We start from the raw sequence: 23,671 nt of genomic DNA, 5'->3' as shown, positions 1-23,671 counted from the left end.
ATCTCCATTGGATATTTTCTCTCATTTACTCTAGTCCACCATAGTCATAATGTCGAGCTAGTCTTGCTATAGACGGGTATATTCGTTTATAACTAAAGACGGGTCAAATAGCTTGAAAGTGGTGATATTTTTGCCCCCACCCCACTTGTTGCTTGTCCTATTAGGAATGTGGTATTGTATTTGACCCGTATTTAGTTATAGACGGATATATATGTGCCGTCTATAATGAAATTTTGTGCATAACGTCTTGCGAACGATTCCCCATTTCACATAAGTTTATTTGATTTTGCCTTTATAAGGGATCCTTTAGAGGAGTTGGCCAACAAGAAGTGGGCAATGGAGCCTCTTTTCTTATTTGTTAAATTTGTTTTACTCATTTTTTATTTGATTTGTAATAAATGTAAAGGAGAAAGACTAAATTTTGTGATGTTTTTTTTGGAAAATTCACGTGGTACGCCTAACTTTGTCAATTTGCACGTGGTATCCAAATTTTTAAGTTTATGTATATAATACCCTCCATGTTTGATTTTCATGCACAACACGCTTTTGTCGCTTATAAAAAAAAAACTCAATTCGCGCATAATTCATAGACCAAATTAATGGCCAAATTTTTTTTCTTAAAATGATTATCTCGTCATAATTCACGATTTGAGGGAAAAAAAATGTCGATTGACATTTTATAGGATTTTTTTAACGGAAATTTCAAACCAATCATATCGTCGATGTTAAATTTCCGAATAACCATTTTTGTTTTATTAATTTATACATCTCGAAGAGGTAATCAATTTGAAAAAAAATTAGTCAATTCGATTTAAATCTATGATTTATCTTTCAATTCAAAATTTTAAGAACGATAAAAAGACAGGTTGTCTTGAAAATCAAATGTCGAGGATATCTTTGATAAAACTTAAAAAGTTGTTCTGGCACATAGAAAATAGATAAAGTTAAGGATAAGACGCGTGAATTTTCCCAAAATGAATAAGAAACAAACAAATAAAGGTTGACGGACAAATCCGGGTCCAAACCCTAGGTTTAGACACGGAGGATACATGACTGAACATAGGGTTGAACGTGTATTACTGACAACATGACATAGGTGGGTGTGACCGTATGATGATGAGCATCTACCGGTGAGGAATCTGGATCATAATTGAATAGCTGTTTGTTTGATCGTCCGTCGAAGTTGTAGTGCTTGACCACTCGCGTTTATCTCTCTCTCTCTCTCTCTCTCTCTCCATTACCCTCTGCATCTCAAATTCTGAATTAATTAATTAATTATCATCTCTTTCTCTAAATACATATACATACGGGGGTGGGTACAGGACATGTTGTTTTTGCTCTTCAATTATCGCCTTTCACTCAGGTTTGCCCCCACCCCCACATTATGAATTATGATTCTTCCTTTTCTTTTTTCTTCTCTTAATCTTAATGTTTTTTTTTTTACTCTCTTCTATTGTTTTTTTTTTTAATTTGAAATGTCAATCCCAATCCCAATCCCAATTTGGTTAACAATTAGTTTCTGAAGATGATATATGATGATGGCCGCCGAAATTCCCATGTTAGTAATCCTAACAAAGACCAACTTCAAAATCACAACCTCCAATGAGGACTGAGGAGGAGGCTGCCTCTTCCAATTGTGAATGTGAATTGAGGAACCAACATTTGATGATAATTAGATGTGAAAAATCTATAATACAGTTGCTCATAAACTTGTAGAGCATGAAGGGCATCAAAGACAAAGGAACTTTCGCAGCTCCTGGTGATTACATCCATTTCAAATCCATTGTCCCACTTCACAAGATCCCTGTATGTTTTTGTTTTCACTTCTCTCCTCTTTTTTGGTTTTACATCATACTCATTCACTTATTGCCTTTATAGGTTGCTTCAAAGCAATGGAGATACTACGACTTTGGTCCAAAGGTGGTTCCTCCTCTTATTTGTATTCCACCTACAACTGGATCACCAGATGTTTATTATAAGCAAGTCATGACATTGTCAATCAAGGTAACTTCTAACTCACCCATCCTTGTACTTTTTTACAGCTACCTCATTGCAACTACATTTTTTGGATTTCTGGTGCAACCCACAAATGCAGTGAGAGTCACTGCAATGCTCTTGTTCCAAATGTTTTGTAATTAAGTTAATATTAGTATCTGTACATCTCAAGTTTGTAACACATAGACACTCTTTGCCATGCTGGTATAATTCACACAAAGAAGATGAATATGATAGGTGTCATTATTGAGCATAATTCACAGCAAATATGTGATATTCATTGGTTCATGTATTACATGGTTGCTGTATCGTTTTAGTTCTCCTGTCCTCTCTCCTAACTCTACCCAGCTTCTTTCCGTTCCATATTTCTAGGTGTCATTATTGAGCATAAAGTGACAAGGTTAATTGATTCATTTATCTTCCTCAGGGTTATCGGGTTATTTCTGTTGATATCCCTCGTGTATGGAATCATCATGAGTGGATTCATTCATTTGAAAAGTTCCTGGACGCAATCAACGTTCACCATGTAAGGATGCGAAAGTTTCTACTATTTTCTTTAAGTACATATTTTCTGGTTTCTTCATGTTTTATCTGCAGATGTATCCGCACACTTCGAATTTTCATTTCCGCACCTTAGTTTGTAATAAGTAGGATATCTGTAAATCATACTCAAAGATTACTTCCTACGTGTCGAATCTCGGGTCATGATGTTAGGTTTTATATAGGTTTCTAGTATGAGTTGTACTATCAAAATTATTCCCCGTTAAGGAGTGTTAGTCAATGAAATCTACTTCTCTTTGTTAATGCTCCTTGCTTGCTTGCAATATTAGAATTATTTCCTTTTATTGCCATCGTGCGTTGGACGTTGATAATCGAGACTAGGATTCCCGACACACCGTCCCGTGTCCGGTCTAAGAGTGCTAGTGGGCGATCCCTCACTTGCACTTGACCATTTAAGCTTGCATTCTTGTCTTGAGAGAGGGCAAGGATGCGCTTCACGATTCGGCATATGTCTTTGACCGTGACATATTGCATGCTTTTTTGAGTAGGCTAGAACCATGACTTGTTGGCAGGATCATATGTAATCTCAGACAGCCATTCCAGTCTTAAGTCATAGTTTACCTTTCTAAATATTCTGCTAGTGGTTTCCAGAACTAGTCAATCTAGATCGGAAGGATTCTGGACTTATCACATGTCTCAGCAGTAAAATGAGTTGATGCAAGTACTCCTCCTATTCATTCATTTTGTCCCTCTTCTATTTTGCACAAGAATTAAGAAAATGATTTTGGACCACACAAAACACTCTATTTCACTCTACCCCACATGTAATTAAATTTGGACCACACAAAAGTTACCAAAAAATGAAAGAGGGACAAAAATCCGACTAGCTTCGATAAGGAAAGAGGGACAAAATGAATGAATAGGAGGGAGTATATTGTAGGTTTTCAGCCACTTAATCATACTAGCAAGCTTTAGCGTGCAGTCAGTATTTTGACTCTTCTGCAGTATTTTTTGCTGGTAAACAAAACTAGTGCTGTAGTTTGTTGAACCAGTATATTTTATAAGAAATCATATGGTCTTTTTATGATGACCAATGCTCATGATTTGTTAATTTAAACTGTTGTCTACTAGTTCACTGAGTTTTTCTGTCTGGTTATAATGTGGTAAGTTTTCATCTAGAAAAAATGGAGATTATTAGAAAAATTAATTGACATATGTAACCAAGAAGAGCAGCATGGCTTTTATGCTCACCATGTATTTCTGCATTTTTCATTAGAATGAGCATAGATCCAAGGGTACAATGTATTCATCCACTGGATTACAAGCATTATGGCCTACGTAAGAGAAAATAAGATAAGATTAGTAATAAACCTGTGGAGGAATACATCATACCGTGGAGATATAATTGTCCTTAGTTTCTGTTTGACCTTATAAATGCTTGAGCTGAACGTAGACCGAATACTTTTGTCCATTAGATACACCTTTATGGTTCATCGCTTGGTGGCTTCTTGGCACAACTTTTTGCTCAGCACCGGCCAAGACGAGTCAAATCGTTAGTACTTTCAAATACATTTTTGGATACACAAAGTTTTGCAGCTGGAATGCCTTGGGCTCCTGTGTAAGTAATTGTTTTATTGATCTCTTGTTATATATATAAGCATGCAACCTATAATAAGACAACTTTTTGCAGAAACCTTATATCCAGTTCTGATAATATGTTTAGTTGACTGGCTGTGACTTTGTGAGTGTTGAATTGCTTGGGAAATAAGTTTTGTTATTTACCCTTTCCTTCCTCAAAATAGAAAATGTGGATTCTTAAAGCTTCTGATCTTAAACAGCTTATCTTTGTAGAAGGAAATGGACAAGGAAAGGAAAGGAACGGAAACGAGAGGGAGGAAACACATTGTAGGATGTGATATAAATTTATTATATCTAAGTGCCAAAACCTCTTTAAAACATGTAGGGCATCAATAATAACCGTACCATGCATAATTTATGAACTTAATTCTAACCATGTAGTTTACCACTCAAATTTTGAGGGAAAAAGTCAAAACCCTGGGGTCACCATGGAATCATGGATTACCCTCACTCTCTGAAACATGAGGGGTACTATTGTGAAAAATTATTGCCTAGGTCTAACTTAGAAATTTTCCCTTTCCTTATTTGTTCTGTTTGGTTTCCTTTTACCCAGAATACTAATGGCAATCGCGCACGAAAGTATACTGATGATTTGCGTAAATTGTGCAGTTTGAGCTGGTCACCTTCATTTCTTGTGAAACGATATGTTTTAACTGGTATTCGAGATGGCCCTCACGAGCCATTTATTGCGGATTCTGTCGACTTTGTTGTATCTCAGGTCTGCGCCATAATCGTTGTCTCAATTGCTCACTTCATTGTCACACATCCTGTTTCTAGTCATTTAGCAAGGATATAGAACCCACCCTGTGGTCCTTTCCGTTCATTCTATAGTACAAGGTTAAGCCTAGTTAGTAATTAGTAACATCTGTAGGAAACCTTGAAATCTTTTGTTTTTACTAAACTTGATCTTTTTATAGGTTGATGCACTTTCCCGAGACGATCTGGCATCCAGATTGACTTTGACGGTTGAATCTGCATCAGTTGCACCTCTTCTGTTGCCAGACGGATCTATAACCATAATGGATGTATGATTCTTTTCTATGTTCATTATATTTAGAATGTATTTAGCTGTAAGCCTGCCTGGGTTGCCGGATTCTCTCAGTCCTGAGCGCATTATGAATCAGTATAAGCTTATTCTTCTATGACCCTTCTGAAATTTGTATATTGGAATAAGAGCGTATTGTGTATCTGATGTGGCATATTCATAGTGAATTAGGCAACCTTACTGTATAAGCTATTCTGCTTTCTCTCTAAACAGGTCTGGTTTTGGGTTCTCAATTCTCGTTGAAGCAAGAAAAAAAAAAGTTAGTATGTAGCGTTTTCCATTGCGTAATGCTGCCTATGAATAAAATTGGACTGGGTTCATTATCTAGTTTACTTGTGTCATCTATTTGATGCATAGATGCAAATAAAGAAAAAGATATGACCTCAAAAATATGGGCCTCCTAAATTGAAAATGGTCATCCAGTGCAATAATATAGTCACTTCTCCCTGAACCGCAAAATTTTGATTTGCTACGTGTTGTCCCATGTCCATTAGACGAATGACTATTGTGCGATTCCACAACATCTTAAAGACGAAGTGGGTGAAAGGTATCCTGGAGCCAGGCGAGCAGACCTAAAATCTGGAGGTGACTTCCCATTCCTGTCACGGCCTGACGAAGTTAACCTGCATCTTCAGGTATCTTGAAAGTCTTGTTTGGGTTCAGTGAGTCCTGTATGAGAGTCTCCTATTTATGACCAACCCAAATTCTTAGATATTATCTTCGTTCTTATATTTTTAGGGTTAATGAGTTAGGCTTACATGTAAGACAGTCTCATATAAGTGTTTGTGTTAACCACTGGATCACCATATATGTTTACGCTAGTTGTGTTTATTGTGTGGCGTAACAGTTACATCTTCGACGGGTTGGGGTAGAGCCTCGGCCAGACTTAGTTCCCGGAGCTCCAAGGATTGGAGATACAGCAGGTCCTAGTGATGAGAACAAACGAGAAATTCCCAATTACCAATCCAGACATCAGGAAAGAAGCTCCGGAATCCCCTTTCAAGGTGAACTTAAATATGATGATAAGAATTTTGTCGAAGAACCCAAGGACTATAATGGAGCTCCATCTAGTGATGTTCAAGAAGTAATCGCCCCGCTTATAGCTGATGAAGACAGTGGTATTGGTCCGTTGAGGGGTTATATGAGAGAAGATAAGGATGATCTGCCTGGAGATGATAGAGATCCATTAAACAGCAGTGATAAGGCTGATAGTACACGGAATCAACCTCTCGGTGATTCTGCAAGCTATGGAGGTACAATAGTTGGTGTAAGTTAACCTGTTAATGATTCCCGGAGATTCCAAGGAAAGTTTTGTTTTGTTTGCCGAAGAAATTTCGATATTATGCCAGCCTAACCAGGCGAGACCCACGAAAGATGAATGCAGGTATAATGTATTCTGAGGCCCAACTCGAGATTTTACTTTCCTCTGTACTTTCCACTTACATGTACAATTTCTTATGTGTATTCCTGTAAATTGTAGACCGTTGGGTTGTCTGATATGAACGTTTGTGCAGTGTTTGTGTATGTTTGAATATACAGCGGTTTGTCAAAATGAATGAAGTCTATTTTTGGTGGGATGTTTTTTACATTTGCCTTGTGTGGGATTCTCATTCTTTCAACAAAATTAATAAAACGTACTCCCTTATGTAGAATGTTAGCTTTCTGCAGCTGTTGCGGTATTCTGGGATGCGACTCACTGGTAGTGACATTCTAAAACTGTCTTCTTTATATTCTTCGTGAAAAACTTCTGTCAGATTTGTCACATTTTTGTTTAGGGCATAGGGCAGTCCTCGTTTTCTTTCTATTTACCTAGGAACGACCCTTTTCCCCATTTGTAATAGAACGCAACTCATTCTCTGCTACTCTGCTAGTTGATCACTCAAATATTTGTGCAAAACTGGGGAGTTACCGGTTAATTTTTCTACAGATCATTGTACATTTGTGCGTACAATGACCTTATAATATCTTGTGCATCTTATTTAATGATAGCAAGAAATGAGATGAGCGCAATATCACTGTTTTAAAATCCAAGTGTCCGCCAATGTATGGGTCCCCTTTTTTCAAGGCCTTTTTCATTTATTTTTCCACGTTGATCAAGAGTATTATATCGATAATTGAGATATTGAAAGCAAATTAATGGGTAAAGCTCTTCTAAACATGTTTTTTTTTTTCATTAGCAAGTTAGAAATTAATCATCTCATTAGTTCAAGAGATAAAAGTCACTACTGGACACTTGCGACCATCAACCAATGAAATCTTTCTTAGCCGATTCTTGGTCTGCGCCTTTTGTTTTCCATACCTCTTTTCATGTATCCTAAAGCTATGGCAAACAAGTATAGGTTTCAAGTTCCTCTACTAGGCAGGAATCAAGAGACTCGTGTTATCAGTATCGAAAAATATGACAAAACAACAATGAGGGGCTCACAAATTGAGGAAAAAAGGAACATATATTCAATGTACTACATCAAAGTTATGTAACTAAGGTGGTTTGAAAGTCGATGGCTTCAACTTACCTTACTCATTCGAAAGGATGAGATAGGTTGATACTACCCTAGATGATCAACCTAGTTTTTTACCTTATCAAAAAAAATATATTAAAAAAAAAAGCTATGTAAGTGAGCTTATGTTCAATTTTGAAAATTATCTACGCGATACATGTAATTTTTTTTTGAATATCAATTATGCAATATGACAATGATCGACGACGGTGTTAGGTGAGAGATGAAATGCGAGGATATGGATAGGAGAACAAATTAGAGATAAATAAACGTAAATGACAAGGGTAAAATTGTTAATAGTGTACTATGATGAGTAATATCCTCTTTATTAAAGAAACAACCAAACATTCTATGTGGCGAGCAAAGCATGAAAGTAGGAGAGTGGAAAAGTCAACTATTTCACTTTTGAATTTATTTTAATGGAAAATAGCATGATGTTAGTGGACAAGTTATTTTCAGAATAATTATTAAAACATCCTTAATAATAAACCGAGTAACTTTAAAGTGGGATAATCATATATCTGAAAATTAACTGCGGTTTTATACGGAGATACATGATTAATTGAGTTAATATAGTATATTAGTATGGATTATACATTTCAATAAATTTCATAATTATATATAGTTTAACAGATTAATAACAATCAAAGTTAAATATGGAGTACAAAAATCCTATGCAATACCAAAAAAATACATCCTAATTTAATGCCCAATTGTAATTTCCACTAAATATTAAAAGTATAAAGAAAATTTAGCAGTGGCGGTCTTATTAAGTGATAATAGTTATCCTCAAAAAAATACATCCCCATCCCCTATTTACTAAATGAATAGGCGAAACTCCAACTTTTCCCGCCTAAAAATATTTCCTAGAATAGTGCTTGGTATTTTTAGCATATACTATATGTGGACATGATAAGTTATAAATGGATATAATATTTTGTATTTAACTTTTATAATATTTAATATTTCACATTCTATACAAATTTATATCCGATCTTTTTAGGATAAGAAAATTCTTCTTTTAAAGAACTTATTGATAAAAATTTATTGATTTTTTATGATAAGAAGTTGCGGCTAAAAAATATGGTATTAGTAAATATTTATTAAAATTCATTGACTTTTTGTGATAAAAATTTGCAGCTAAAAAATATGTTATATTAGTAAATATTTATAAATTAACATCATTAATTTATCGGTAAAAAAAAATACTCATTTTATTACTTCTTACGATCTAAACTTTTATTTATTTCTCTAATCAAAATACATTAAGGAGAAACATGAAAAATAAGTGAATTGTCAATTTAAATTCTATAAATAATACACTAAAAAGTAAAACTCTATAAATATAGTGCATATATTGCACGAGGTCTATATTAGTAACTCTATAAATACCGCGCATTCATTGCGCGTGATCTAAACTAGTTATAAACAACACAAAAAGAAATAGTACATTTACGTCCAACCTTTTTACAAATAAAAACTTATAGGTTAAATCAATTGAATTTTTAACCCGAATAACTCTTATATTTAAAATCGGTGAATTTTTATAGGAATAACTTAGTTACTTAAGTTAAAAGCTCATGATTAACTATTGGCATTAAATAAAAGGGTTAATTGTGAAGGAAATGTAGATCTATATACTAACATACTCATATATGTTTAAAAATAATTTGTCATAAAATTAACTAATGATCTTATGCATGCAAACATTAAAACAAAACAAGGAAGAAACATTATTCTTACATTGTGATTTCGGTTCATATGGGCACAAAAGAGATCTCCTTCTCTTTTGTTCTTGTGCTTTCCTCAATGGATGAACAAGGACTCAAATGTAGAATCCCTCCCAAAAGCATATACCCAAGGAATACATCTTAATAAACCAATACTATTTAGATCTAGTAATAATATTAGTTTGACAATAAAATTGACACAAAATAAATTGTATTTTGGCTCTTGAAAATTTCGGTCAAGAGGTGGTGTTTTGTGAGATTTTATTTCTCTAGATTTCACAATATGTAGAGAGTATATTAATTTTCTCACACTAGAAAATTATATTGTTGTATGAATGAATTAATTGGAAAAAGAAAACCCTCTCTTTTCTTTTTATTTTGGCCGAAAAAATGGCTTTGGGTAGGTTGCCCAATAGCTTTCATTTTTGCTCTTCACAAGAGACTAGGCATGCAAGCCTACTACCTAGTGTTATGATTGTGTTTCCATTTAAAAATAAATAACACAATATAAACTATACACTCACCCATATTTTCGGTTTTAGGTATAAAATGGAGAATCCATTTTATTTTGTCATTTGTCAAATTTGTCACATGTAACATGTTACATGACATGTTACAATGCAATGTATTTTTATCATATTAAAAATCAACATACTCATAAAATATGTCATTTACAAAATCGACTAGTAATTCGTAATTACTCGTACCAAAAATGTTTCCAAATTATAAACTACAACATTCTGTATTTATAATAATTTATTCATTCCGTTTCAATTGTTTCTGTAAACAATAATTTCATCCAAGTAATAAAATAATTCGATTACTTAGACCGTGTCTTATTTAATCATATTTACAATAAGATACGTAAATTTTACTCACAAAATCATCCGTCAATTTTAAGTAATTTAATTAACTCGTATCGGTATATGATCAATTAAATAATCAATTAAGAGTATTTCCCTATAGGTATGACCTAAGGGGATCAACTGATCACCACCGTCGCACGACAGTAATGTCAAACTCTAGTCAACCAATCATTACCGATATGTGTGGACCAGTTGACTGTAAAATATTACATCCCATATGTATTCTTAAAATGAGATTTAATAATGATATTTAAATCATGTGAGCGCACTATTGTTGAGGACACATTTCCCAACAAATTGATGAGAATAATCCAAACTATACATCTCCTTCTCATATTAATCCACACTATACTTTAACTCAGAATAATCTAGACTATGCGCTCATTTTTCTCACAATGCACTAGGTAACCGACTGCCTATTGATCAAGTCACAATAAAAAAAAAGCTAATAATTAAACTCATTAAACCCTTCCATCTCCTTCCTCCCTCACCCATTTGTTTCCATTACCACCTCCTGGTACACCTCCATAATAATCAGTCACCATCTCCAATTAACAACTTCTAAATTTCTTCATTGTTGTTCTTCTCCTTTTATTGACTTCAACGTCTAAAATAATTTGTCAATTTATCAACCATCATTTTCCAATAAGTACTGGATGTAGCATGTAGCAATTAAAAAAACGGGTAGTGTAGCTTTTGAAAAAGAGGGGGATGGAAATGGTTGAGAAGAATTGATGTGATAGGATAATGGGGAGGTTGCTTTATTGTGATTGGAATTGGAATTTTAAAAACTTGAATGAAATGGTACACCGTAAGAATTTGTTGGTGTTAGTCACTTTAGCACATTTTTGGAGAGGAGACAAAGTAAGAGAGTGCAAAAGCAGGAGTGCTGGGATGGGTTACGGACACAAAATCGGCAATGAGATACCTTGTTGTTCTTGTTTGTTGTTATGGAGATTTTAATCATCAATAATAAACCCAAAACGATTTGGGGGTTTATCAACAAACTCGAATCGATTTAAAACCTAACTTTAAAGAAGATTTTATTATTCAACCTAGTTTAAAGCTTCAACCCAAAACCCAGATTTGAACCCAGAAATTGAGTTTATTATTCAACCTAAATTAAAGCTTCATCCCAGTATTAAAGGTTAAGCTTGCCGGGGTTATGGTGACAGTGGTGATAATGGTGGGTCAGAAATTTGGAGGTGAGTGTGGGGTTTGGCGGGAGTGTCTGGTGGTTCCTTCTGGTGGGGTGCCAGAGGGGTGTTATGTGTTAATGGTGAATGAAGAAGTGGTGAGGAAATGTTGGTGTTAATGGAGGAGAATGAAGGCGCAGTGAGGAGGAAGGTGGAGTGGTAACTGGTAATGTACAGGTTGTTTACCTGTTGCAACAGGTTAATAATGACTCGAGATCAATACGAGAATAGGGGCCAATATTATGGATTATTCTGAGTTAAAGTATAGGATGAATTAATATAAGAAGGAGGGGCATAGTTTGGATTATTCTCGTCAATTAACCCTAAATGAAATATAGGTCAAAAATTTCATTGTAAACATGCGCGCTCAAAATTTATATTTTAACCGCGCTAGAGTTTTTAATTATTTAGACCCAACCGAATTTCTTAATTTTGTGTTATTTTCTATTTGAATAATTTTTTTGATATGTAAGTCAGTTTTTTTTAAAGTCGCCGAGTAGATAGATAAAACAGTTAGCAAAAGAATATATCGTACAAGTATAGGCCAATTGACCCTAATGCATCATTACGTTATAAATCTAAAAATTTAAATATGACCGTATAACTCAATTATTACATTTATAATTTAAAATTGCTTAAGCAAAAGTACAGAGTTTTATTACTTTATTTTTTTTAAGACAATTAACTTTAAAAGGAGATAATTATTTAACGTATAATAAAAATTTATCATATATATTATTTTTATAATAACAAATTTCAAAACAACATCCCGTGCAATATGCACGGGTTTAAAACTAACGTATATTGCGAAAATCAGCCCCCAAAATTAAAGATAACTCATTTATCAATATGCAAGAGACGTCTAACATCTCCTTGCTTATTCTTTTGTTGATGTCCTAAGCTACTCCATAAGGAAGAATCTGTTGAATAGCATGGGCAAGGAGCTTTCTTCATCACATATCAATGGTTAGCATTGGCTTTTGGAATGTTCGTGGCCTGAATAAAAAGAATAAGCAAGGAGATGTTAGACGTCTCTTGCACATTAATAAAGTAGGCTTGTTTGGATTAGTGGAGACTAAAGTGAAATCAATTAATATTAATAAAGTGCAAGATGGTTTAGGGGATAGATGGCATTTTCTTAACAATAATGATCTTCATGAGGGGGGTAGGATCTGGGTCCTTTGGGACCCTATTCTCTTTCATGTGACTCTTCTAAAGAAGGATGTGCAAGGGATTCATGTTTCTGTTGCTCACTTACTGTCTGGTTTTTCCTGGACATGCACTGTTGTCTATGGATTCAACAAGGACAGAGAGAGAGTAGGGCTTTGGCAGTCTTTATATCAGTGCAAGTCAAGTGTTAAAGGCCCTTGGCTCATAATAGGGGACTTTAACAATGTGCTTCATGCTGGGGAACGTATTGGTTCTGATGTCACTGCTGCTGAAATTCAAGAATTCTAAAATTGTGCGGATTTCTGTGGCTTATATGACCTGGTGACTTAAGGTGCATACTTTACATGGAACAACAAGCAGGATGAGGACAATAGAGTTTTTCGTAGAATTGACAGGGTCCTTGCTAATGATCAATGGTTGTCTAATGGTCCTTCAGGGATTGCTTCTTTCTTACCTAAGGGTCTATATGATCATAGCCCTTACATCATTAACCTATGGGATGATACTGCTAGATTGAAATCTTGCTTCAATTATTTCAATATGTGGGGACAAGATGAGAGATTCAAGGCTACTGTTCAATCCATTTGGCAGCAGCAGATCAATGGGTGTATGTGGACAGCGGGCCACCCACGGGGGCGCTTGGTGAGAAACGAAACAAGCGTTTGCATTTTTGTATGGAGTCGCCACCAATTTTTATGGGAAATTGGAACCGTTCGAATACCTCGTGTCATGTCAAGACACAAAGTAGAGACATGAACACTAAGCAATCGTTACCCTTAGCATTCTATGTCTAGAATGACTCTCGCGGATGCCAATGAACACGGGTGCTCACGGAGATCTGGAGTAAGGGATGAGGGTACGTATTAGGAAGCTCTTTTGATCGAACACCTAATCCCGCCCGCCTCGATAGCGGCCTCTACTAATGATTAGGGAAGTTATTCGTACTCGATATATCGTCGGCTATATGCATGCAATGCAACATCCATAGATTAACCCTAACATGTGAGAATTTAACTAAGTCGGTTGACACGTAATTAGCATACAATTAGGGTCGAAGTAGGATTTAAGTTCAATTACATGTGAAAACATACAGACAATAAAAGAAATACAATAATTACGAATTACAATAATGAAAATTACAATAATTACATTGGATTAGGCGATTTATGTCGAAAATACCTTTAAAACGGATAATTTGAGAAAAAGGAATAAAAGAATAAAAGGAAGAATTAAATAAATAGACGAACAGAAATTAGCGATATTACGGATATTAGTTAGTTAATACGTATGCTAATTAAACTAAGTCAAAGCAGAAACGGAGTTCGAGACGTAACTCGGCCAGAATGAACAGCAGCAGAGAGTGCGTCCCTTGGAATAGGCGCAGCAGACGTTGCGTCTGTTCCTTGGCTCAGTTCTGGCTGTGAAGCCGTAATTGCAAGCCGTTAATGTCAATTGGTAAATTTAAAGATCGATTAAATTATTTACTCGGATGAAAGTAATTAACAGGTTATTTAACATATGAATGGATCATAAAAACAGTACAATATGAGTGAGACGGATGCAAACGAATTAATACAAGATGGAATAATTACATAAGTGAAAAATATTAATGAGTCCTCTACTGAAATCAATTAACTAGTCTAAACATGATGATATATGACGAATATATGAACAAACAGATGAAAACTATATCAAAGACGAATTCCAGAAACCCAATATGAACAAATTGAATCTCTACAACCCGGAATTGAATTTAATGACGAAAACCCGCAAATATTGGATTATTTGGGATTTAAGTCGAATTTATGATAATTAAAACATATTAATGAATGATGAATTATATACATGTGATTATTAAACTATTGTACCGGAGAATTAAAGAAAACAAGTGAAAACAAATAATCAAAGACGAATTACAGAGGACGAAGGAAGAAGAAAAGAAGCAGGAACTGCGGCAGCCTCACGAAGAGGCGCAGCAGGAACTGCGCTCCTTCGAAGAGGCGCAGCAGTTGCTGCGTCTTTTCTCGACTGTCAGTCTTCTGAAAATCCGTAAAAAGAGGTTTAAAAGACGGTTTTTAGAAATCGGTTTTAATGAGGTATTTTCGACGTAAACCTTACAATAATGGTACGATAAATAAATACAATAAATAAATAAGGATTATACACCCTCAGACTTACATGTTGACGAAACGAGAAGAACTAAGATATCGATTAGTGATGCTCGACGCGAATGCAAGGAAAGTGCCCTCGTAAGAGGAAAACGATTGAAACAAATTGATTAATTAGATTGATTATTGTGTAGTTGGTCAAATTGGTCGGTCATGCAACGGAGAGGCTGGTACCCGGAAAGATCCGAGCTTACGTGGTCGAAAGTTCAAGCACGTAGGCGCCAATAAGTAAGAACAAAGTCTAGAATGCAAAGGGAGAAGAGAAGGGCGGACACTCGCGTGAGAAATATGAGGAGCGAAGGCTCCTATTTATACTAATCACGTGAAGGAATTAGGGTTTCGGAGACTCTTTGGAAGTGAATCTCGGAAAGATATGAAAAAGATACGTGAAACATGCAGAAAAGGGCCTGGGAAGAGGCGCAGCAGCCCATCGCGTCTCTTGGAAGAGGCGCAAAGACTGCTTGCGTCTATTCCCAGGAGGTTTCCTCCTGCTGAAGAAAGATTTCCGCGTTTGAGTTATGGTAGGACGGAAATAATTCGATCTTCCTTAATATTTTATATGAATATCACGGGATATTATTTGCCAAAAGATAAAACTTGTGAAATATGGAATAGAAATATCCGGAACATTCCAGAACATTCCGACTCGGGATTTAACAGTTATCAGAAAATGGAGACGGTTTTTGACCCGACTCGAATGTACTCTAATTACTGCCAAAACGACCGTATCGGGACGTAGATGACAAATAAGAGGTCGACATTAATATTTGAGCAATCACTTTGACGATAATCTTACGAACTGTCACAAATCGTTCCGCGTATCAAACATGCGGCCCAATCATCACCGGGTGGTTTGCGGGAGGTGCGGAAATGAGGTATCTACAGAGCCCCCACTTTGACTGAGGCTTGGACAAGGCGAAAGTCAAAGTATAGCCATCAGGTCAATCGAAGATTACAACCTGACGACTATGGCGACGCGAGGCGGCTCAAGGGGTCTGAGCCAAGGACCTGTCGTCGGGAACATTTTAGAGTCTGTCGACTATCGGGGAGGGTCTTTTAAAGTCCATTAGACTACGTAAGGAGGCTCGCCAGCCATAAGAAGAGACCATACCTAAGACTTCTTCTCGAGATGCTTCCGGAGTTGCGTAGGAGCTAAGGGTAAGACCTAAAAGATATATAGAGGTTGTCTAGGGCGTGGGACCCTAAAGGAAAGCATCGACGGGAGTGAGGCCAAAAGTAAGTTCAACTTAAGGGGTAACTAAGTTTGGGTATAGGAACTCTATCGGTTTGGGGAACTTCTGGAGAACGACACCTTTGCCGAACTCCGCGGGGAACAAGAAATATTGAAAGCAGCAGGACGTCGGTAGAAACTGCCGGGGAATCCGCTTGCATCGGTCTCAAGCGAACTCTGGCGAAACTTGAGGTTGAATCTGCTTGCGTCGGTCTCAAGCGAACTCTTGCTGGGGAATATATTGACGACTAGGAACATCTTGATCGTCATGGGAGAAATCTTGAGTGAGCGATCGCAAAATACTCTCGCTACCGGATATAAGGATTTGAGCAATACTGCAAAATACTGTTGCGCTGGGGAAAATGAATAATAATATGCAACAGTCCGCTGCTGGCTGATGAAATGCGGGCCGGAACGAAAGAAAATCGTCGAAATGGACCAAAAGAATATAACAGCGTCGTGGAAGAGGCGCACTAAAGATGGGCCCACGAATAACGAATTCATAACGAATTTTTGAAAATCCGTATGGAGGGAACACAAGGAAGAGGCGCAGAAAGAGCTGCGTCTCTTGGGAGAGGCGCAGCGCCTGCTGCGTCTATTCCCCAAGTTGGCTATTTCTGCGTAAAAACGCGAAAATCAAACGGGTTATGTTCATTATTTTGAAACACAATTCTTGCAATTTCTCTCTCAAATCTCCACCATTTCCATCGAGGTTTGATTCAAAAGCTTGCTTTAAACATGACTAATCGAGGTATGTATCCCAATATTGCATTAATCATCTATTTTTGTTGAATTTTGAGCCGCGAAATTTAGGGTTTTCGACCCTTTTGATCGAAAATTTGGGGCTTTTCCCCCAAATGGATTTTCCATGCCAAATTGATGTTAGAAATGGATAGTAGGTAATGTTAGGAACATAACCACGCATTTGTTTCGAATTTTTGTCGAGTTTTGAGCCTTTGAGCGAAATTTGAGACGGTTTTACAGCCAAACCGTAAATCGCTTCGAAAATAGCCTTAGGATTGCCCATTTGTGATGAAATTTGATATTTGGGATCCTTGGATGATGGGTAAACTTTCTACCATCTCGGAATTTTGGTCTGTAACAACTTTTCAGGACACCTTTCTAGGGCATAATCGCCGTTATAGTGAAATGCTGCCGAATTTTCGACTTGAACCCGGAACTAGGCTTCGAACTAGACTTGACCTGACCCAATTTATCACATGAGTGATTGGGTTGGTGGGAAAATGGCCAAAGATGGCAAGGAAAGGGTGTTTTCAAGGCTTTGAAGGCTCGAAAGCTCCTTAACAAAGGTTTGTCGTCATGTGACGCGGCCTGAATTTACTTTAACGTTGCAAGTGATGAGGCTTCTAGTTCTGGGAGGACTCCCATGGAGATTGACGCTGCTACTGTTGAGGAGGCTTTAGAGCAGGCCTTCACCGCCGCGGTGATGGCTGCTGAGTTTCACGAGGAGGAGGCCGTCAAGGAGGAGGAGATCCCGAGACGAGCCAACGTCGGGCGCGGAGGTCGTCAGCTGAGAGGAGCTCCTGCGTGGGCTGAGACCTGGGAGAGTAGGCACCTTATGTGGGCTGCAGAGGGTCACCTGTCCTACAGGACGGTGAAGAGCTTGGTAAATAGGCATTCACTACTCACTCATCTCTTATTCATCCTTTTTGTCCAAATTTCTTTCAAATTTCATTCAAAACTAAAGATAGCTTTGTTTCAAATCATAATAGGAGGCCGGGAACATCAGGTCGTTCTCGGGTTACACGACGGCGATGGAGCACTACGAGCGGCTGTCGGCGGAGGAGAGGGCCATGATCGAGCGTGGAGCGTTTGGTCCTCTGGTTCAGGTCTGGAGGATATCGTGAAGAGGAAGTTGCGGGCTAACCTTAGCCTGGTCCGCACTTTCTTGGACCGATTCTGGGATACGACTTCCACGTTTCACCTGCCTTTCGGTGAGGTGGGAGTCACTCTGGAGGATTATGGCATGATTTCTCGGTCCGTGTGGGGGGACCGAGGAGATGGTGTGGCCGGAGACTGCCATGAGGGCGGACTCGGCCGAGGCGAGGAGGTTGATCGGCTGGAACTTGTCGCCGAAGGCTGTTGCAGTGCCGGGTTTGGTACCCAGTTCTTACGTTCGAGACTACTTTGCGGGGAAGACCCCGGCGCTGGTGACGATCGACGGGAGGGAGACGGCTCCTCCTCCCTGTACAGCTGAGCAGAGGGCTCGCCTGTGGCTTTGGTGGTTTCTGTCTTCGATTTACCTCGGAGACAAGGGTGAGAGGCTGTCGACGAAGCTCCTTCCCTTTCTTTCTGACCTGAGTTCCCTAGGGCGTTGGGACTTGGTCACTGCTGGTTTTGCGGTCCTCATCCGGTTCATGAGGGCCATGGTTCGTCCGGAGCTGATGGAGAAGGGGACTTCTCCAGGTGCTGTCGGACCTAGACTACTGTTGGAGGTATGAACCTTCCTTTAGACCAAAGTAAATTCTTTTCTTTATCGAATCACGAAAGATTGTCATTGATTATTCTGCTTTTACAGGCGTGGGTGTACTCCTACTTCCCGAGTCTCGCGCCCAAGAGGACGGAGCCGCTGGAGAGGGCCTATCCTGTGGTGAGGGATTGGGTGATGTGCCGGACGAAGAGCAAGCGTTCTTCTCACAACGTCTACCGGCGGGACGTGAACGCCCTTCAGCTGAGCAGCGTGAGTATCTCATTTATGTTCATTTACTTCTTATGCTTTGCCTTCACTTGATCACAGGAATGATCTTTGCCTTATCTTGTCGCAGTGGGTGCCCAGACCTTGGGCGGAGTACGCTTGAGCGCCTCCTTTTGTCGCTGAGGTCCTTCGACCTAGGAGCCCGAGCCGGCTGCTGTTGAGGACGTCGATGGGTCCTGTGTGGTACCTGGGCGAGCGTTTGGCTCGTCAGTGCTCTCGGGACGCGTTGACGGTTCCCGTTGATCCTCCCAGGACGATGTTTAGGGAGCCTTCTGATGCTGAGAGGGAGGCGGACCTGGCTGGTGCCAGTGGCGACGACCTTCTTCTCCTTGGCGAGGACTACTCGGCGTTCCTCTACGGGAGGTTGGCGTACTGGCCGGTAGTGGTGAGTATTTTTTTTTCTTGTTTTGGTTTCGGGAGTTACGACGAAAGATCATCGGTTAATGAGACCTATTTGTCTTTGCAGGAGGTCGAGGCGGCGGGCATCGAGCCCCCAGTGTACCCTGAGACCCTTGAGTACACCGACGCGACCGGGAGGACGACGATCTCCGAGCTGCGTGACTTTGACGTAGCGGTGACGGATGCTGGCCTGGACGACTGACAACATCTGATTCGGAGGGTGAGCCTCCAGCTTATATAACTTTCGTGTAAGAACACATTTGATTGAACTTGTTCAATTTGCTGAGAATTTCTTTTGAAAATGCAGGTTGCACCGTCCCGGTTCGTGGCATTATGGAGGGTGGCCAACCGGCTGCGAGCTACTGCCATCGAGGCACTCGTCGGTGGTCGAGGTCGTCAGGTATGAACCTCATTTGATTTCTTTTGATTTTTGATTTCCAATTTTGCTTGAATCGATTGACATGAGCCAATTTATTGCTGTTTACAGGGTGACCGCGAGCTGGAGCGAGAGTTGACCCAGTCTCGGGAGGAGACGGCTCGCTTGTTGAGGGAGCTCGAGGTTCGGGACGCCGAGATCGCCGTTCTGGTGGCGAGAGTTGCTGAGTTGGAGGGCGCCCAGCAGTAGTTTTGCGTAGTTTTGTAGACTTGTACATTTGGACATCTGATTTTGAACATTTTGGACTTTGTTTGGGGCGCAAGCCCCCAGTTTGCTTGGACTTTTGGACTTTGTTTGGGGCGCAAGCCCCCAGTTTGCTTGTACATTTGCTTTGTTTGGCGTATATATGACGGCCTGAGTGCCTTTGCTGCTGGGTTGTGTTGCTTGTATCTGCAGGTTAGTTTTTGAACAGGTTTGGTAGACAACGGTTTACGCCGTCATGCTGCCGAAATTTACATGGAAATCACGCAAAACATACATTTATATACACATGGCCTTAATTAGCGCAAAATTAGACTCGAAAGAACACACAAAATGCAAAAATTTTGCCGGAAATGACCGGACGGTAGGGAGGGTTACCCCCTAAAAAAAGAAAAAAGAGAAATCTATAAGTTTAGAAATGAAATTAAATAATAGAAATCAATATATACAAGCTATAATTAAGATGAAATTTGAAAAAATAAAATAAAAAAATGCAAGTGTGATATAAGGGCAGAAATGTCGATGTCGCCTCGAAATGCGTGCCTGCGAATTTAGGAAACTTGAAGTATGGTAATCTCCTCGTATTTACCAAAATAAAACCCCGCAGGAATAGGAAATCATGCGTTATAGAATTAGGAAAGATCCAACGCGAAATCACGTAAGTGAGATCGGGAAGAGGCGCAGCATGAGCCGCGTCCCTTTGAAGAGGCGCAAAGAGGTCGCGCTGTTCCTGCCGATCCGTTCTGGCGGATTTTTGGAAACAGCAATTAGTATAAATAGAAGCGTCGACGGAGTTTTAATTCACATAAGTCTTCCGTGTTTTCTTCGTCTATTCACATAAAACTCCCAAAATAAATCCTTCAAAAGAGAATTGTCATCATGAATACTTTGGAGATCCGTTTGAAGGAATGGACCAATGAATTTTCGAATACGGAGAAGCATGACATGGGTGCTTATAACCTTGGGTCTTTGTTGAGTTTGAAACTCATTAAGGTTGTAAAACCATTCTTGGATGCTTGCCTTGACTATTGGGACCCGAATTATCATGTTTTCGCGTTCCCAGGAGGTGATATTTGCCCATTTCCTGAAGAAATAGCTGCTATTGGTGGGTGGGACCCCGAACATTTACCTGCCATTCCTTCCACTTCACAAGGGTATAAGAGCAAATTCAGAGACTTGCTCGGACTGAGCAGACTTGAAGTGGATCGTCTAGTTACCCCGAAAGGTGTGAGAATGTTGGATTTTATAGACCGATTCATCAACAAGGCCGACCCTACTGTCTCTCATGTTGCTAGGAGGAGGGCATTTGGCTTTTGTTTGTTGCATGTGTATGTCTTCCAAGGGCATGCTGATGAAGACTTGAGAGGTGATCCCCGTCTTTTGGGCCTTATTGAGCAAATGGAGCTGCGCAGGAGCCCAACTTGCTTATGGTTAGGAGAGATCATTTTGGGCTTGGATAATAGGAAATCCAACCGCGATCTGCCGTTTTTGGGGAGTCCCGTCATTCTGCAGGTAAAGACACACTTTTTTTTTTTGTTTCGTTCGTTTTTTTTTTTTTTCGTTTTTTTTTGTTTTTTTTTCTTGATTGGTGTCTAATGCCTGCTTTTGGTAGGTTTGGCTTATGGAACGGCTCCGATTGATCGAGCCCCCAGTTCACGCGCTTTCCTATTATTCCCGTTCGATTGCGATGAGGACGCGGTTGTACATGGTGGACTTCACCCGGGTCTGCGATTATTGGAAGAACAAGCTGAAAAGTGATGATGGTCCGTTGATTAGATGGGTCGTACCGTGGTGGCACCTCAAGTCTGTCACTGGAGTGTCTTCTTTGGATCCCACTAGGTCCGTGCGCATTCCGGGATTGGAGTTCATGGTATGCATCTTTCCGGAAAGACTGATGAGGCAAGTTGGGCTGAAGCAGACGATCCCGAGGCTTGACACCGTCCCGCAGACTGCTATGGCGCTTACTACCGAGAGCCGAAGGGAGTGGGCTATTAGATGGGCCCAAAGAAACATGTGGTTCTTGAACTTCTCCGCCAATGCTTTATGGGTGTCGGATTCCTATCTGAGGTGGAGAAATGTTGCAACTCCGGAAGAGCGCGAGAGACCGAGAAAACGCGAACCTGTTGACTACAAGGTGCGCGAGGGAGAGAAAGAGAAGGAGAAGCATCTGACAGAGGGAGAATAAGAAGCCGGGTTTCAGGTCATTCATCCTTCAAAGAAATCAAAGACTACTCCTGTCGCAGAGATGGTGGTTGGTAAGAATGGAAGAGTCAGGCCTCGAGAAAGACCGTTGGTGATTAGATCTGAAGTGGTGCAAGAGCGCCCAGCTCGAGGTCGTGACAAGAAATATGACAAGAATGACAAGGGCAAAGGGAAGGTGGAGGAATAGCCTGAGTCTTTATTTACTATTTGATTATTATTATTATTATTGTTGTTGTAATAAAAAGGAGGGATTTTTAGAATCCTAGCCTATTCTATTTTTATTATGTAACGTACTATTATTATTTAGGAAGTTAATGAAATAAAAAGGTTAAATGGTTAAGAAACCGTTAAGTTTTTCTACTTATTATTCTTGTCGAATTTCAAATGCAATGCAAATGTCCTTCTATCTACATTTTAGATATAATGGGTTGAATCCTGTGAAGGATTGCCTACGTATTCACTTTAAAAAAGCGAAATCAAACCCTTGCGCGTAGTTCGAGTAAATGTAAAAGAATAATTGTTCGAAGTAAGAGCTTGTAATGAACATAGAAAATAAGCATGAGCTTTTGCTTGTTCTCAAGGTGCGAATTTAGTTTATTTGATGATATGAGGATGACAATCTTGTCAAAGATGCAAGAGCACAGTGACACTTAGCTTTAGCTTGGCCAGGGGCCGTTTATTTAGTGCCACAAGAGCGACACGTGGGTTTACGCGAGGCGCGTTTTTGCTCCTATTCTAGGCATAGTACCGTTTCAATTGGTCAAGGTTTGTGGGGTTTGAAAACTCGTTCCCATCTAGGTCCGTGATTTTAACCGCACCCCCTGGGAGTATGGATTTGACTAGAAATGGTCCAGCCCAATTAGGTTTGAATTTTCCCCTTGGGTCGACAGGTAAAAGAGCTCTAACCGATTTGAGTACTAAGTCTCCTTCTTTGATGTTTCTTGGCCTAACCCTTTTGTTGAAAGCTCGTTTGATACGTGCTTGATATGTTTGGACATTATGTAGGGCGTGCAGCCTACGCTCATCCAGGAGGATGAGTTCTTCATACCTATCTCTCTTCCAATCGGCCTCCGGGATTTGACTTTCTAGTAGAATACGCAGGGATGGTATTTCTAGCTCGACTGGTTGTACGGCTTCCATGCCGTAGGTCAAATAGAAAAGAGTAGCCCAGTGGGCGTCCTGACAGATGTACGGTATCCCCATAAGGCAAAGGGTATTTTGCTTGGCCAATATCTGTAGTTGTCAATCATTTTCTTGAGAATTGTGACAACATTCTTGTTTGCCGCCTCTACCGCGCCGTTAGTATGTGGTCTATAGGGTGAAGAGTGGTGGTGCTTAATCTTGTATTTGGCTAGCAATTGCTCGGTTTCAGCTTGGAAGTGTGACCCATTATCGCTAATGATCTCATGTGGGCAACCATATCGACAGATGATGTTGTTTTGTATGAACTTTGCTACATTTTTAGCCGTAAGACCAGTGTAGGAAGCCGCTTCTACCCATTTGGTGAAATAGTCAATTGCCACTAGAATGAAACAATGACCTCCTGTTCCGGCCGGGGTTATCTTTCCGATTATGTCAATTCCCCATGCGGAAAATGGCCAAGGAGATGTCATCGTGTAGAGCAACGAAGGAGGGACATGTTGTACATTCCCGAAGATTTGACAATTGTGGCAATGTCT

At 39.3% G+C, this 23,671-nt stretch overlaps 1 protein-coding gene across 1 annotated transcript; it reads left to right on the top strand.

Moving 5' to 3' along the window:
- The first annotated feature begins 1,071 nt into the window (after positions 1–1,071).
- Positions 1,072–6,765, top strand: LOC141657449 (uncharacterized). The gene is made up of 9 exons (XM_074464698.1): positions 1,072–1,363; positions 1,717–1,806; positions 1,879–2,004; positions 2,423–2,521; positions 3,972–4,114; positions 4,744–4,852; positions 5,052–5,159; positions 5,674–5,814; positions 6,027–6,765. Exons 2-9 carry the CDS (start codon positions 1,720–1,722, stop codon positions 6,453–6,455), a joined length of 1,242 nt encoding a protein of 413 aa, XP_074320799.1. The 5' UTR covers positions 1,072–1,363; positions 1,717–1,719; the 3' UTR covers positions 6,456–6,765.
- Positions 6,766–23,671: the final 16,906 nt, after the last annotated feature.

This window comes from Silene latifolia, chromosome 5, assembly GCF_048544455.1.
Source record: "Silene latifolia isolate original U9 population chromosome 5, ASM4854445v1, whole genome shotgun sequence".
Taxonomy (NCBI): Eukaryota; Viridiplantae; Streptophyta; class Magnoliopsida; order Caryophyllales; family Caryophyllaceae; genus Silene; species Silene latifolia.
The sequence above is the reverse complement of the archived record's forward strand: the minus strand, read 5'-3'. Positions and strand labels throughout refer to the sequence as shown.